General features: G+C 33.8%; 1 protein-coding gene across 2 annotated transcripts; it reads left to right on the forward strand.

Annotated features, from left to right (window-relative positions):
• The first annotated feature begins 1013 nt into the window (after positions 1 to 1013).
• LOC149783328 (uncharacterized) lies at positions 1014 to 13453 on the forward strand. Of its 2 annotated transcripts, XR_016413585.1 has the most exons (5): positions 1014 to 2457; positions 3685 to 3834; positions 10922 to 11126; positions 11681 to 13242; positions 13275 to 13453. XR_016413585.1 is itself a non-coding variant. In XM_089931553.1 (3 exons), exons 1-3 carry the CDS (start codon positions 2262 to 2264, stop codon positions 11086 to 11088), a joined length of 513 nt encoding a protein of 170 aa, XP_089787679.1. In that variant the 5' UTR covers positions 1016 to 2261; the 3' UTR covers positions 11089 to 11447. The 2 variants fall into 2 exon arrangements, 1 of the variants encoding a protein (XP_089787679.1); XM_089931553.1 differs by lacking the exons at positions 11681 to 13242; positions 13275 to 13453 and having other exon boundaries at positions 1016 to 2457; positions 10922 to 11447.
• Positions 13454 to 14088: the final 635 nt, after the last annotated feature.

Genomic DNA, 14088 nt, shown 5'->3' on the forward strand with positions numbered 1-14088 from the left:
TAGCGCTCACACGGGCAAGTGATTATGTTTTATCTGTATGCAGGCACTCACAACAAGCATGTGACTGGCTGTTTAGTTGTTACTCTAGTATTCACACTGGCCACGCGATTGGCTGTTTTAGTTTTATTCTACACTGGCAAAGATTGGCTGTTTAGTCTTTTTCATTTCTAGCACTCACACCGGCCAAGTGGATGATTGTTTTATCTTTGTTCTAGCACTCACACCAGGCAATTGATTTGCTATCTAATCTTGATTCAAGAAGTCAATCCTGGCACGTGATTAGTTACTGTATCTATATCCCATCACTCCAACCATGCAAGTATTTTACTGTTTTACCTTTAGTTTAGTACTCACACAAGACAAGCGATTAGCTGTTTTATATTCATTATATATATATATATATATATATATATATATATATATATATATATATATATATATATATATATAAGTCTTTGGTATGACTCAGCCTGGGTTTAACACCCCAAACTCCTGCATCCGAGGCGGGCGCTCTAACTACTTAGGTCACCACAGAGAGAGAGAGAGAGAGAGAGAGAGAGAGAGAGAAATCAAATATCGGCTCAAGCTATACATTCTCAATTATATTCTCATGACGCGATACAAGGTTAGAAATTCCTTAATCGTCAACCCGTTGCTCATTCAAATTCGACCAAGTGTTGAAACGAAATGAAAAATTAAACAAAACACCTTTTATAAATAAAACCCATTCATATGGTTGTTAAGACGAACCTGTGTGTCGTATGTACTCTTGTTGAAGTGTGGCACCAAACGAAACTAATTTGGACAGGATATGGATAAATGTATAAGACTAATTCTGCAGGCCCGTTTCTGAAAATGCAGTCAGGTTTATGTGTCAGCAAACAATGGCCCAAATCGTCCATAAATTTTAAATAATTGGAGTAATTATTCACTACATGGGTTCTATTTTAAAGTACCTCTTTGCACCTTAGATACGGCAGCCTAGAATGAAATTGATATCACACACAGACTAGATTTGTTCGATTATAATGTTAACGAAATCGCATGAATATACGTCATACGAACCGTTACATTCATTTCCCTTGTGATGACATAGTTCAGAAGTTACTGTTTTCACTGTTTAAGGACTGCATGAACGTTGTACGGTCAATCTGGATATAACTATTCATTATGTAGCAGATTTTGACAATGGGGCCTTGATTCTGTGCTTGATGTTACACAGAGAATCGTAATCGTCTGCGCCATATGCTCCCCCCAACCCCCCACCCGGTCGTTGAGATTCAAAGCAAGTAACTAAAATCTGTGGAGGATAGAATAACGAGTTGGATCAACTTACTCTATCGGAAATAGTGAAATTCTGCCTTTTCATCCACGGAAAAAGTGACTGTGTTCAGTTATTGCATGTATTCCAAGACATTTGAGACAGTATTTGATCTAGTAATAGAACAGTGAAGTTTCCCCTAAATTATTCCAGCTGAGACACCGAAACTCTTCCTGGATTATTGCGTGATGTTTATTCAGTAACGAGGTCAGCGGGAAATGTACAAGTAAACAAGATAAACGGACTATAAATGCACTGGAGCAGAGTGTTCGACCCGTTTCTTTACATGAGTGCTATTGCTTAAAATAAATAAATAAATATATTTCTGTATGTTATATTTTATGCGACACATAAACTCAGCCGGTGATATTCATTGATACCTCAGGTACAACGAAGTAATTGTTGTGAGACAAGAACGATTCGAAGTGATATTTCCTGTGTATATATGACGACAAGAAGAGTGCCGTCACTCGCCCGCAGTTAACAGTTTGCCGACCGTATTATGCAAAACGCATGTAACGACTGCTGTTTCATCTTGGGAATTGAAATATCATTTGTTAGCTCATTATATTGGGTTAGCAATAATCTTTGAAAATTTAAAGGGAACGTCGTATGTGCATTACTAATTACCACCCTTAAATTGGCGGAAACCGCTACAGTATCTATGTTATATTAACTTTCTCCAACTTTCACATCAATTTACTGTCTATAGTCGTTTGAAAACGATCCGTAATTTCTTAAGCTTTGAAAGAAGAAGTACATTGGAGAGACTTGTTCATTATGCATATGTAATCCATTTGGAGACAATTACAATAAATATTTGAAAACAAAAATATTTTACCACATCCAGTAAATATTAGATTATGAAAACAACAGAAATAGTCATGTTGTGTAGATAATCATACTGCATCCGAGTTTTGGGATCCCTATTTGATAAAGTATGTGTTACCGACGTATGAGCACGTTGTCTGTGTTTGTTGGAGTTATGGCACTTGTTCTATTCATAGTTGGCGTAGCCACGCCGTATATGGGAATCAAAACCTCTGATAACGTGAATACGGGGATGTATCAATCCTGTACTCAACATAACAGAACCTGCTATGACACTTATACGTATTTTGCAAAGTACGGTACAGGTAGGTTGATCGTTTGCAATCAGAGGTAAACTAGAAAGAAAGATATAACATATTTTAAATGCAAATCAGTCAATCTGCTAGAGCTTGATGTTTGTCTGTTTATCACTTCTTAGATCTGCCTTTCAAACACGTCTGATATAAATAATATGCTCAGAGAAAAGTTTCCTAGAGAAAGTATTATCGATATCTAATTCTATATTTTAATAATGGATAATCAGATAATGCAGGCAATCGATGTTCCTTGGAATGTTTTAAAATGCATAATATTTCTATTGGTCTGTAGTGAGTGCAGTGACGTGGTCTATTCTATAAAACATAAAACTACTGAGCGTAACCTATACTAGCACTCAAGCACATGTTTAAGTAATACATAAAACGCTAATTGGATGGCTGCTTGGACGGACGGATGGATGGATGAATAAACGTATGATTGTATGTATCCATGCCCGCATGTAGGTAGTATGTATGCATCAAAGATGTCACATGCTTTAATACGATAGGCAGTTAGGACAAAATGATCTGAATGTTTGTGCGTGCGTGTGTGTACGTATATATATATATATATATATATATATATATATATATATATATATGCTTTTTTTTCTTTCTTCTATTTAAAGGAAATACCCATTTTACATTATTTGTTATGTTTTTCATTAACTCCTTATATATCAATATCTCAAGATACAGTTAGGGAAATATACAAAAGCGGTCTGCATATACATGTGTTCTTGGGATATAGACATAGATAGGTAATCTTTATAGACACACAAGTATACTGGAAAAAAGGACATTAATGAGAGAGAGAGAGAGAGAGAGAGAGAGAGAGAGAATGTTGTGTGATTCCATTGAGTAAATAAAGCAGATATACTCCCCTAATTATTACGAGAATACCGGTTGTTGATTGAACTGTACAGGTGATCGATATATACAAGTGTACTATATATGAAATTATCTACGTTACTGCAAAATTATGGTCTCTATAAGCCAGTGGTCGTTAGACTAGGTTTGACTGCATACTCTATGACTCCATACTTTACGACTGCATACTTTGTGACTCCATGCTTTACGACTGCATACTTTGTGACTCCATGCTTTACGACTGCATACTTTGTGACTCCATGCTTTACGACTGCATACTTTGTGACTCCATGCTTTACGACTGTATACTTTGTGACTCCATGCTTTACGACTGCATACTTTGTGACTCCATGCTTTGTGTTACAGAGAAGACACAGTTAATCATTAGTGCAGTAATGGCTGCCTTCACAGTAGTGGGGATGACTATCTTTTTGGGGATGGCACTGTTCTACCTGTGTGGTCTATTTGAGGAAGATTCACTTGCAGTGTTAGCAGTGGTTGTCTCATTCTCTACAGGTAGATATTTCATCAATACTATTATCATCATCATCACCATTATACATCGCCATTGTGTTCATCTACTGCAGCAGCTGCAGTGACGTCCTCGTCGTCTTCATCAGAATCGATCTCGGCATCTTCGTTCTCATTATTTCGTCTTCTTATTACCTCAAGATGTATTTGTTTGCTGACTTTCTCAACATTTACACATTAGTCATTTCTGAAATATGAAAGCTCGACAGCGTGTAGCAGTGTGTAAGCACGCTATGTTCATCATTATCAATGTTGGACTAAGGGAATCATAAAAACCTTAAAAAATGAAGTTATAAAAACTTAGTAATTGTTTTGGTATAGATGTATATCATGTTACTTTCAGCAGTACAAATCGCTGCTTTTAAAGTTGTGTTTCAAAGGAAACAAGTTACGTAATTCTTTACTGAATCAAATTGTAACGTTTGATAGGAACCGACATTCGATCTAATTAAGCAGCATATTTTGTTTTAAGAGAGAGAGAGAGAGAGAGAGAGAGAGGATGTGACAGTTATGGATTAATCGGCTATCTCGGCCAATGTCAAAACGTATAATGCGTCATTGGTATAAAACATGTTTGAATCAAGGAAATGCAGTGTGAAACCTATTAAACAAACGGTATCGGATTGTATGAGGTTGAACTCGCATGAAGCCATTACATATATTTTTATTTAATGATTAATTATATTTAAATACAGACATGTCATATTATCTAAGACGATCTCTTGCTAAATGTAGATATTCCAATAATGTAAGTGTTTAATAGCGATAAAAGTCAAGAGTTCAAATCATACAAATGTTTCACATTGACAGTTAAGAGTTCAAATCATACAAATGTTTCACATTGACAGTTAAGAGTTCAAATCATACAAATGTTTCACATTGACAGTCAAGAGTTCAAATCATACAAATGTTTCACATTGACAGTCAAGAGTTCAAATCATACAAATGTTTCACATTGACAGTTAAGAGTTCAGATAATACAAATGTTTCACATTGACAGTTAAGAGTTCAGATAATACAAATGTTTCACATTGACAGTTAAGAGTTCAGATAATACAAAATTTATTAGTGACAAAGGTCATCAGCTTATAGCTGACGAAACTTAAAGATGTTGTAGATAACTGAATCGCTTGTATTAAAGACAACCTTAACTTTATTTGTGCATGACCTCTCGATGAAGAGTGTGACGAAATATGCATCGATATGTCCATTGAAATGACACATTACATTTATTGTACAGAAATATACAAGTCTTCTTCTAATGAAAATATTCAATGAGTACACAACTCATTAATTGATAAGTTTAAGAATTGCCTGTATGTTGACGTCAAAATCTAATTTTCGGTCTCATACGAGTACATCCAAATATCAGTCTAGCACAAATTTTAGCCTCAAAATTTATGATAAAACTGATCAGAAATCCTCATCTCATTTTACGTGAACTTACTGTATGAAGAAAGGGTATATTATTATCAATTGTTATATCTTGAAATATAAGCAACAGAATAACGAAAGACCTTTTTCATATGCTCTTATTTCTAAGAGGTCAAGGTCATGGTCATGTATTGAAAGCAATACATTTGTTAATTCAAACAAACCCAGACTGATTTTATTAATCAGAGTTATGAAACATTCATGTTAAAAGGTTCTATATCACTTATTGATGACTTTGTCAAGCCTATAAATATCAGAGTATTAAGGGACAAAGTACTTTCTAAGAATCTTATATTATCAAGTATCTGTGACTGTCGGAGCAGTGACATTTTTTTTACCAATTCAAAGTTTTCATTTAATACTAGGCATTGACCTGGCTAGAGATAAGGTCGGTGTTAATCAACTTGTAAAAGCTGATCCTATCAAAAATGAAATCTCTGATTCCTGCCCTGCTTGTTCATTTAGTAGAGCTATCGCAAAACGGGATAGTGAGCATGAAGTTGATCATGAATTTATTCCTTTAGCTGACACATTTATTGGTCATTCTTTTGGGTAAGGTCACATTCGCTCCTAGTTTTGATAAGTCAGCATATATTGATCACCGTGATCATCTTTTTACTATGCATTATCTCGATTCTAATCTTGTTGATCGAAGACAGTTCCTAGCACGAACAACATCCTGAAATCTCTTCCTTGTTTCAGTAGACTATTAGAGAAACTGAGGCCCCACAATTTCCAGTTTGTTATTTTGTTTCATAAATGGGGTCCTTGTGAGAAAATGGAGACCACCTGAGTACCCGCTGTTGCCTGACTGGACAGTTAGCTATCAAATTGTTGTTAATAAGTCATATCGAAAGTAAATTAATAGGCGAGTCTATGAACTTAACATTTATGAGTCAAGAAGACTTTCTAGAGGATCTGGAATTATTTGTATTGACCGAAAATCAACCGTAATCCTTCTAAATGCTATAACTATTTTTGCACTTGTCAAATGGTTTAAAACCCAAACACACGATACCTCAGGCTCGCCTGCAACCATTTCCTGTATTTGATGAACCAATCAGCAGAATAATTTTAGACGGCGTCGGTCCCTTACCCAAGAAAAAGATGAATAACCAATACTTGTTGACCAGACTATGGGGTTCCACAAGAATTTCCGAGGCAATTTCTTTGCGGACTATGAAAATTAAGCCTAAAGTAAAAGTTTTGATAAGGAATTTATACACCTTTGGCATCTGTTCAGTCTGATCATGGGTCAGGTTTTATGCCTAGAATTTGCCAGCAAGTTATGCATGAATTAGGCATTTAACATATTACATCTCAGGCCTATCATCCAGGTAGTTAAGGAGCTTTTAAAAGACTGCATCAAATTTTGAAAAGTATAATTTGGCCATATTGCTTTGATACAAGAAAAGATTGGAAGGAAGGCGATCATGTTTTGTTGTGTGCTGTTAGGGAATCATTCAAGTGTGTTTAGGCTTTAATCCTTTTGAACTAGCCTATGCACATACTGTCCGAGGACTCCTGACGTTCTTGAAAAAGAAAGTTCCTCCAAGCGAAAATTCAGAAATTAATCTTCTTGACATTGTCCCTGATTTCAAATGTAAATAGTCAAATGCTTGTGAAATAGCAAAAACTAATCTTTAACAGCTCAGTCAAAGATAAGATTAAAGTATGCCAGCAATACAAAGGAAAGGTGGTTTTATTTTGGTGATAACGGTCTGGCTCTCTTGCCCATACCTCAAAATCCTCATCAGGCAAAATATTAAGGTCCTTATACAATTTTTGAAGAAACTAAGTGTATTTAATTACATCATTATCATTCATAGATATTCGTAACTAGAAACAACTTTGCCATATAAACAGGTTTTTAAAACAAAATATCTTGATAGAGATGGCCATGTTAATCATTCAGTCAAATTAGTTGAACCTGCACCACATAGTGAGGATATAAGCCTTCGTGTGAATTGTGACTGTAGTGACTTTGGTGTAACCAATCTTTAGAATTCAGAAATTTCGCCTCTGCTGTCACAATAAAAGAGTGCACTAAAACATTTATTATTTGAATATGAGCACCTGTTTCCAAATGTTCCAACACGACCAAATAAAATCTACCATGACGGTGAAATTGTAAATTGAACACATTTGAAACAAAATGTTTACATGATGAATTATCTCAAAACATTAGGTCTGAAAATATTCAATATTTTGCTGGAGAATGATTTTATAGAACCAAGTAAAAGTGATTGGATTTCACCATGTATTATTGCACCGAAACCAGATAAAACTTTTTGTGCACTGATCAGAGAAAACTGAACAGTATGATCAAAACAGATTCATTTTCAATAGCAAGAATCCTTAAGTTTCTTGAGAATAAAATAGAAATGTAATTAATGTAATCTAGTTTGACCGTTTCAAATGATTCTTAAAATTTCACTCACGAAAACAGCAAAGGAAATTTCGACTTTACCAACTCCAGATGGACTTTATCTATATAAAGCGATGCTTTAGGGTATAAACCGTTCACATTCTACTTAACAGCGTTTAATGAATATGATAAAATCTTGTTCTAATAACTGTATCATCATCCACAACTATATCTGGAAAGAAAACTTGGAAACAGTGAAGAAATTCTTAGGTTGACAATTACTTTATTTAAACCTGAGTTTTGTCGTGCTTATGCTACAGTGTTTAGGACATGATTGGGTCTTGGGCAACCTAAATAATACAAGTTAAGGTCAAGGCTATCTCTCAAGTCTCCGTTCCTATCAAGAAAAATCAAATAATGCGAAGTTTAGGTTATGAATGGTAATTATCTGAAATTTCGCTGTATATTTTCTATAAATGCTGAACTTTGACCAATTTGTTGAGCAAGAAAACCATGTTTATTTGGTCTGACAAATGTCTGGAGGTTATTGCAAAATTAGAGGCCGTACTTAAGAGGGCATCAGTCATTTCAACTCCAGATGTCAGTCAATCATTTAAATTGTCTGTGGATGCAATTTATGTGGGAGTGTTTTGAATATTAAGTCTGGATGAAACATTTGAATCATCCATCTGAAAGATTAAACAAACACCAGAGAAAGTATTTACAGTCAGAAGGAATATTTGGCTTTAATGTTGTATCGCAATACTTTGAACTGTATGTTAGTTCCGGTCATTTCCGATTGTTGTTATCAGTGATCACAGCCAACTTACACTGATTAACAGATAATAAACAAAAATCAGATTTTGTTGCGGAGTAATTATATGTTGTATGCATACATCATTGGCATTTGGAGAATCAAGGGAAAATGTAATATGAGTGCACATGCACTTTCTCTTGTATAGAAGTGCCATATTTATAGGTAACTGCATATTAACGAATATTGTTCTTATGGAAATACTGTTCGACCTTGGGAGTGCAGTATTTCCATCCGACAAAACGAGTTCATATTTTATAATACAAATGCAGTAACCATTTTATTGTATGCTCATTTTCTTACTCTACCTAAGGCTTCACTATACAAACAAAAATACACTACACGAAATAAAGTAAATGAATTTATGCCGTATTCTAAACTAAATGTACAAGCGCAGATTCATCATTACAACCAACAACATTAATAATGCGCACATAACTCCGTCCAGATGAGTTTGAACTTAGTCGCGCGGTAGGCATAACTTTCGAAAGAAGAAGGCGATCTGGTCTACTTAAAATCGAAATTTTGAGACATATTGTGAATGAATGCGCATTGCAACAAATTTTACATTTGATCTGGAATGAACATATTTTTATATTGTGGCCGTTTCTATGAAATTGCGTTATTTTGGACTGGATTTGTCTGTGCCAATTCTTCATTAAGTACATCGGATTTCAGCGGCGACGGAGTAGCGCGTTGACATCTGCAAGAGTGTTTCTGCTCTGTCATTAAATGTTTGAACTCATTATGTGGGAAAGAAACTAAGCTTTTCAACTACATTTATCAAAAGGGCGCAATGGAATATATTGTTATTTCACGTTTAGTGCAGTAATCAGGATGTTATTGCACTTGGAATATAGTGAAATTACAATACAATTTCGAAATGGGTAATCAAGCTCGAGAATCCACGACATGGCTCATATAACTATGATTTTCAGAACTAAGAAGAAAGTACATTTTGCGGAAATTCAGGATGAAAAACTATAAGTATATTTTTGCCCTTCTTATTACCAGCCCTTCTTATTCCTTGTCACTTGCATAGTATTTGTAGGCGCCCAGCAATTTAATGAAATCTGGCGTCTGTTGCCCACTTAAATCCGAAAAATTGTATTAAAAAAGATTAACGCGAAGTAGTGTTATGTGGCAGTCCACAAATCTGCTTTAGTTCATTCAAAAACAAAATTAATCAACCCAAGCGTAAAGCGCCTACTACGTGAATTTACATGATTGATTTACAAATCAAAAGTGCTGGCGTTTGCCTCCATCGTTTGTTTACAATATAAAGTAGTTCCTTTACTAGTGTAATATGAAGTGCGCGCGAGTTCAATATCGTAAAATACTGAACGATTCTGACAATGTAAGGTTAACGGAGAAAATAATGAGCATATACTAATACTTTATTTTATATATGTGTAACATCAATTATGAGACAAGATCATATTCAATTTTAGTAATACGAATGTTTGTCTAACATGTTACAGAAAGCTGTATTGCATAAATCTGTCTTTTCTATTGAGGGGAAGTGTTATGCATATATATAATAAGTGATTTTTTTAAATTTTATTTACTGTAGATTAGAAAGGGTAATTTTTGTAAACACATACAAGTTTTAGGATAGTGGGTTGTACGTTTAATTTTGAGTAAAAATGCTTTGTGGCCCTTCGACCTTGGAAGGTGTGGAATTATTCTTGTTGACGAATTTGATGGGATTGCGTTCAGGTCATTGGTTGCCACTTCGGAAATTCTAACTCATCTGATTTATGATTGGTTGGCTGTTAAAATATCCAGCATTGTTGGAATGGTGGAATAGTCTAGTAAAACACATTTGGCTCTCATCCTGGTTCTGAGACTATCTTAGGTTTTTATATAGGTTAGTGAATAACATAAGTCTTATTCTTATCTTAAACATCTGTAGTAGAGTCAGTCATTTAGTTGTGTTCCATTATTTTTTGAAAAGATTTATTCAGTTCGTGTATTCATCGGAACTATAAAGTGCTCACACACCCTGGGACTGAATACATTATTTTGGAATTACTATAAATCAGCATTAAGACATTTAGGATTATATCATTGTGATACACCAAGACTGTGGACACATTATCACATTCGATAATACTGGCACATCAGCACATTAATAATTGGACTTCATATGGAATATCACTTGAACCCATTTGGAATGCTCTATACTTTTTTTTGCCTTGATATAACTTTAAAGAATATTTGGGATTTCAGTGTCAATAATATAGGCTATTTTTATTTTATTTTTCACGTTGTGTTCAAGGGAAATAAATTATTGATTAAAATGTTTACAAAACTAATTGGTTTTCTATTTAGTTTCAACTACTTAATTTTAGATTATTTCCGATTTCATTGTAAATGACATACTATTATATTTTTTAGTTTTATTATTATTATTGTCATTATTATTATTATTATTATTATTATTATTATTGCAGGGGTCATAGGACTCACCTCGTTGATTTTACATGGAGTGACGCTGACTTCGTTGAGTTTCACTTTAAGCTGGTCCTTTGGAGTGGCCATTACAGGGGACATAATTCAGATAATAGCAGGAATCTTTATGCTACTGGGGAAAATGGCACCAAAAGAACTGAGTGACTGAGTCCTCCAACTTAAAATTGTGATGTTGATGTAAGACAGGTAGCTGTAATTTTGTTTTCGGGAAAACACGTGTGACGTCAGCCGAACATTTGTATCAAACTATCACGTGCTGCTTGAATACGTGTTTCTTTATGTGCGAACACTCAGGTTTTTCAAGCTTTTTGGGTCACATAATATTTGTAATTTTAAATCACATGAGATTTGCTGAGTACTCTCAACGGATTTTGTAACAAGGGGCTCGAACGGCTATCGCTTATTACGGCAATCATTTACACAAAGCCGATATCCATTTTAAGAATGTTACTACTATCGGTGTAACGACTAATCAGAATAAATGAAGCTTGATTGGAAAATCCTCACCATAAAACATTCGACTATGACTTTCAAAAACTAAGTCAACTTCAAAAGGTTTAAAGCTTTAGTTTTTTTTCTCTCTCTTTTTATTTTATGTTCTTTATATATATATATATATATATATATATATATATATATATATATATATATATATATATATATATATATATATATATAACTTCATACCTAAAGTTTTACTGGTGGTGGTTTACTCGTACCATATATCTATTTTTTTAAAGGTAACCTGGTGACATGGATACTGTAATTCGGTGAATTCAGGGGCACCGAGAAACGTTTGAAAGTAGGTGTGAAGCACATTTCGCATAAAACATAAAACAAATACTAACTTATTAAAATCAATGGCTATTTGGTTATAATAACAGAAGGTCGATCTTTAAATATAATCCAATTTACAACACTGTTTATTATTATGTCGATATAGTCGTCCTCCTTTAAGAAAACACAGAACATACGTTGAAATTTTGATTCATTTGGGTTTTTTTTCCCCAGATGTAAACTATTCTATGATGTAGACTATTCTTTGACATAGACTATTCCATGATATTGATATGGACTAGTCAATAACATAGATTATTCTATGATGCAGACTATTCCATGATATTGATATAGACTATTCAATGACAGATTATTCCATGATGTAGACTATTCCATGATATTGATATAGACTATTCAATGACCTAGATTATTCCATGATGTAGACTATTCCATGATGACAAAGATTATTCAATGATGTAGACTATTCCATGATATTGATATAGACTATTCAATGACATAGATTATTCTATGATGTAGACTATTCCATGATATTGATATAGACTATTCAGTGACATAGATTATTCAATGATGTAGACTATTCCATGATATTGATATAGACTATTCAATGACCTAGATTATTCCATGATGTAGACTATTCCATGACGACATAGATTATTCAATGATGTAGACTATTCCATGATATTGATATAGACTATTCAGTGACATAGATTATTCTATGATGTAGACTATTCCATGATATTGATATAGACTATTCAGTGGCATAGATTATTCTATGATGTAGACTATTCCATGATATTCATATAGACTACTCAATGGCATAGATTATTCCATGATGTAGACTATTCCATGATATTGATATAGACTATTCAATGACATAGATTATTCCATGATGTAGACTATTCCATGATATTGATATAGACTATTCAATGACATAGATTATTCATTGATGTAGACTATTCCATGCTATTGATATAGACTATTCAATAACATAGATTATTCTGTGATGTAGACTATTCCATGATATTGATATAGACTATTCAATGACAGATTATTCTATGATGTACACTATTCCATGACATTGATATAGACTATTCAATGATATAGACTATTCAATGATATATTTATCTATGATGTAGACTATTCCATGATGTTGATATATACTATTCAATGATATAGTTGTCTATGATGTAGACTATTCCATGATGTTGAATATTCTCTGATGCAGAGAATTCCATGTCAAAGTTTATATAAAAGTTAAATTACTGAAAGAGTTTAATGTATTCTTTGTTCCAGATGAAAATCTCGCATATTAGATACATTGCATGTCTCTTTTCTTTGCTAGATGTAGGAGAATGTGGCACTGACCCGTTTTCAGTCAACATACATTGAAAGATAAATTGTTACAACAAAACTTACAATGCGAATGGTAGAAACGGGCACTGGGGATATCCAGAGGCCCAACCCAAAACGAGAGAGAGAGAGAGAGAGAGAGAGAGAGAGAGGGGTGGGGGTGGGGTGGGGGTGGGGTGGGGTGAGAATAATCAATTTCCATAGCACATGCTGAATGCATTTCGTCATTCATTGTTTGCATATTATCTCAGTGATTTATCACACTTCTTGTTCCCTTCCTGAAAATGCGTATACCCAATGTAAATTCATGAATTAATTTTGTTTCTTATCTTGCAATTGCATATAATACAAATTACCTAACTGATCATGTTATTTTACTCTTGTTATTATTTGCTTGTGTGTTCGCTTTTTGAAAGCTACACTTCAGAAATGAAATGGAATCAACTGCTCTCTTAGCTAAATGCTTGTGAACTACCGTACTTGTCTTCCGATTGATTCCTCAATCAAATATGGTAATTAAATAACAAGTATGTCAGTGATTATCGTCTGACAGTCTTTTAATTTATTTAGCATTTTTTGAAATATAACTCAGCATTGTGGTATTATTTAATTACTCCGTTTACAAACAAAAAAATGGAAAGGACGCAGAAAAGCTGTTGGATTATTTTGGCAGAATCATTATGCAAGGTCTGTGGTGTCGAAGAGTGCAAACTAGCTGGGTCAAAGGGAGTTAACTCAATCTAAACATCTAAACATAATAACGTCGGAAGTAGAATATAAAATATACTAGAAAACAGATAAAAATTGACATTCAACATTAGAAAGACGCACAGTATGGATGAATTATAATATTTAAAAAGGCATTTGTCGCACAAAAAGAAAACCGATTTCCGGCAACATTTAATTCGGAAAATAGTTTCTGATCAAAATAATATAAATTGGAATCTGTTACATTATTTTCATATAGACAAACACATAATAAACAGGGAAAAATGAATTC

This window comes from Sinohyriopsis cumingii, chromosome 14, assembly GCF_028554795.1.
Source record: "Sinohyriopsis cumingii isolate HCF-2022 chromosome 14, ASM2855479v2, whole genome shotgun sequence".
In the NCBI taxonomy this organism is placed as follows: Eukaryota; Metazoa; Mollusca; class Bivalvia; order Unionida; family Unionidae; genus Sinohyriopsis; species Sinohyriopsis cumingii.

Excerpts from the sequence above, each read along its gene's own strand:
- LOC149783328 (XM_089931553.1), top strand. The coding sequence starts at position 2,262 with ATGTGTTACCGACGTATGAGCACGTTGTCTGTGTTTGTTGGAGTTATG. Across the intron at positions 2,458-3,684 it reads TTTTGCAAAGTACGGTACAG|AGAAGACACAGTTAATCATT; the intron begins GTAGGTTGATCG and ends TTTGTGTTACAG. Across the intron at positions 3,835-10,921 it reads GGTTGTCTCATTCTCTACAG|GGGTCATAGGACTCACCTCG; the intron begins GTAGATATTTCA and ends TTATTATTGCAG.